The sequence below is a fragment of the Etheostoma spectabile genome, chromosome 18 (assembly GCF_008692095.1).
Source record: "Etheostoma spectabile isolate EspeVRDwgs_2016 chromosome 18, UIUC_Espe_1.0, whole genome shotgun sequence".
NCBI classification, from domain to species: domain Eukaryota; kingdom Metazoa; phylum Chordata; class Actinopteri; order Perciformes; family Percidae; genus Etheostoma; species Etheostoma spectabile.
Window position 1 is genome coordinate 25,530,384 of NC_045750.1, and position 3,237 is coordinate 25,533,620.

The 3,237-nt window shown below is 40.4% G+C and overlaps 1 protein-coding gene across 1 annotated transcript in view; it reads right to left on the reverse strand.

The window, feature by feature from the left end:
- fkbp3 (FKBP prolyl isomerase 3) overlaps positions 1 to 2,592 on the reverse strand; it is a 3,479-nt gene extending 887 nt beyond the window's left edge. Inside the window, exons 1-6 of the mRNA XM_032543525.1 lie at positions 2,375 to 2,592; positions 1,784 to 1,885; positions 1,559 to 1,660; positions 1,313 to 1,448; positions 980 to 1,047; positions 770 to 867 (exon numbers count right to left, since the gene is read on the reverse strand). Of these exons, the coding sequence (XP_032399416.1) occupies positions 770 to 867; positions 980 to 1,047; positions 1,313 to 1,448; positions 1,559 to 1,660; positions 1,784 to 1,885; positions 2,375 to 2,524 (656 nt within the window). The 5' untranslated portion in view covers positions 2,525 to 2,592. The remainder of the gene's footprint in view (positions 1 to 769; positions 868 to 979; positions 1,048 to 1,312; positions 1,449 to 1,558; positions 1,661 to 1,783; positions 1,886 to 2,374) is intronic.
- Between the last annotated feature and the right edge of the window lie 645 nt (positions 2,593 to 3,237).

The window sequence follows — 3,237 nt, forward strand, 5'->3', positions numbered from 1 at the left end:
AAGACACTGAACCCCAAGTTGCCCCCGATGCTGTGCATCAGAGTGTGAGTGTGTATCTGATGAGCAGGTGGCACCTTGTACGGCAGCCTCTGCCACAGTGTATGAATGTGTGTGAATGGTGAACGTATCCTGTAAGATGTAAAAGCGCTTTGAGTAGTCGTTAAGACTAGAAAAGCGCTATATAAATACAGCACATTTACATTTACAGATGATCCAGAATGCTGCAGCACGTATTCTTACTGGATCATCTAAATATAAACACATAACTCCGGTGTTAGCCTCACTTCACTGGCTCCCTGTCCAGGCTAGAGCTGACTTTAAGGTCTTATGTGCCTCGTCGGTTGCTGCGCTCCCTCGGATCATGACTGCTGACTGTACCAAAGGTCAGAAAGAAATCGGTTCGCGCTCCAACGTAATGGAACAGTCTTCCAGTGGATATCAGACTGGCATGTTCAATGAGGGTCTTTAAATCGAAGCTTAAGACTTCCTTATCCACCGCTGCGTATGAGTCCTAAATGTTCATTTATCCTGGATGTATTTGTATAGTGTTATTTACTTTTTACTGTCTCAATTTTAAATATTCTATACTGTTTGTATTTAAAGTGTATCCTTTCTGTAATCCACTTTGATGGAAAGCGCTCTATAAATAAATGTATTATTAAAAGGCCAAAAAAAGGTATTAGGTAGGAAAATTGGAAACCCTGCAACTAAAGTGAACCGAGACATGACATTTAGAGTGAAGCACAAACCCAGCCAAAGAAAAGGATACTTTGAGTCGGGGAGCCCCTTCCTCCCGTAGGCCCACTCTGGTTCAATCTCCAATCGAGCGATTTCCCCCTTGCTCATCGTCAGTAAGGCCTCATCCCACTGTGGAAGCAAAGGGTTACTGATGATGGCATGTGGCTGAGAAGTGTCCCATTCAGGAACTGACTGAAGTTTGAAAGCAGAGCAAAAAGATAAAAACATGAGAATCACTTACTCCTCTGATGACTCGGCCCAGGCCAACTTTGAAGGTCAGCGGTTTAGTTTGCTTCTTCTTTCTCTCCGCTGCAGAGAGAGAGAACAATGAAGGTTTAAACCTGAAGAAGGAATCTTCATCACAGGATACTGGCTTCATCTGTACCTGCAACCGCAAAAGGACAAGTGGTTTTATAGTTTAGAATGACAAACTAAATAAATACTGAATATGCCCGTTTAAGGTGGTTGCGCACGGGTCCAGGAATCTCAAGCTTTGTTTTTGCAGCCATAGAAAAAATGACCAACAGACAACATAGTGGGTGGCGTGGCACTGTAAGGTGCAGGTCTGTCATACTTTTGGGGACATTGGTGTCGAAGACAGTTCCATCCTCCAAGGTACCGGTGTACCAGCAGCTCACGTTTTCGCCTTTCTTTGGAAAGTTGGTCTTGTCACCTTTCTTCAGCACGGACTTGGTGTACTTTGGCGGACCCTAAGAAAAGCAATGAAGACAATTAAGTTGAGTTAATAGTAGAAAGTGCAAAGAATTTTTTTTCTCCAAAATCCACATCCTGTCAACAACATCACCCTGGACTCCCGTACCTCATCCACAACCTCTGTTGGGACTTCTTTGGTCTTTACTTCAATTTTCACTGCTTTAACCTGCTCGGTCACGTCTTCAATCGGCTCTGTGCCTTTAAATTTCTGCAAATGACAAAGAAAGCATGAAACACACACATCCATCCATCCATCCATCCATCCATCCATCCATCCATCCCCACAGATGCAGAGCCATTATGTGCAACATCATGTCGTATCATCACTTACCTTGCTCTCAAAGAGCTGATTGTAGGCAATAATCAGTTGTTCTTTCTTTGCTGTTTTAGCAACATTTTTTATGTTTCCCAGCAGCTTGTGCTCATTGAGGAACTGAAAGGGAAAAAAATACAGTTACCAGAAGAAAGTAAGCAGACGGTGCAACTTTCTTTCAGCAGCGTGTGTGCTCCCAATCAAGTCAATCACTCAATTTCAGTCACGGCTAGCTTACACAAAATCACGGTAAACATAAACAAGTATGCGTTTCTGCTGCTGGTCCGATGGAATTATGAGCTATGGTATTTAGCTGAACGGTGCAGACATCTTTGGTTTGAATATGACTGTGCTGTTGTACATTGTGCCTTGCTAGCTACATGCTAAAACACAAACACGGCCTTCCTGGTGAGGCTACGCTAGCCACAGCTAGCTAGCTAGCTGTGGCTAGCGTAGCCGCATCAGGAAGGCGTGTGGTAGCTAGCTAGCTAGCTAGCTGCTAGCTACACACAGCTTACACACAGCATGCTGCAGCTCAAACTGAGCGTTAACATTTTAACCTAAATATATTCAACTGAAGTCCCAAAGAGACTAAAGCGATACACATACCGAGTGGGCTGCATTGTCCTGAATGAACGTAATTATGTCTTTTTTTGGGAAATCATCACTTTTGAGCTGCTCATCGCTCCACTCTCGTGTTACTTCATCTGCCATTTTAGTAGGAGAACTGGTTTGAATTTGACTCCTCTGCGCATCCATCCATCCATGCTCCTGCGTAGCAGCGCTTTCTTCTTCGTGGGTGTGTATTGGCGGTTGGCAAACCAGCCGACGGTGCATTAGCGCCACTGACTGGACAAGTGTGGAACAACACATGCCGAATTCTTTGAGCTAAAAAACCTAATCATGTCTAAAGTATATACTTTAATATCACTTTTCTTCAACATGCTATAGTATGACTTTTATTAACACTATTTTTCTACATACTACACTGACTTTTTTGACATACTATAAAATGACTTTTTTCGAAATACTATAACATGACTTTTTCGACATACTGAAATATAATATGACTTTTTTCGACATACTATAATATGACTTTTTTCGACATACTATAACATTACTTTTTTTAAATACTATAATATTAATTTTTTCGAAATACCATTATATGACTTTTTTAAATGTTGTAATATGAGTTTTTTCAAAATACTATAACATGAATTTTTTCGACATACTATAATATTAATATTTTTTAAATACTATGAAATTACTTTTTTATCACTTTTTTTGACATGCTATACTATGACTTTCAACACTTTTTTATGAATATTCTCGACATACTATAATATGACTTTTTATCACTTTTATTGTCGCTGTGTACTCTAACTTTTTTCAACATACTATACCATGAATTCTTTCGATTTACTATTCTATGACTTTTTATTACTTTTTTAGACATACGTACAGACAGACTG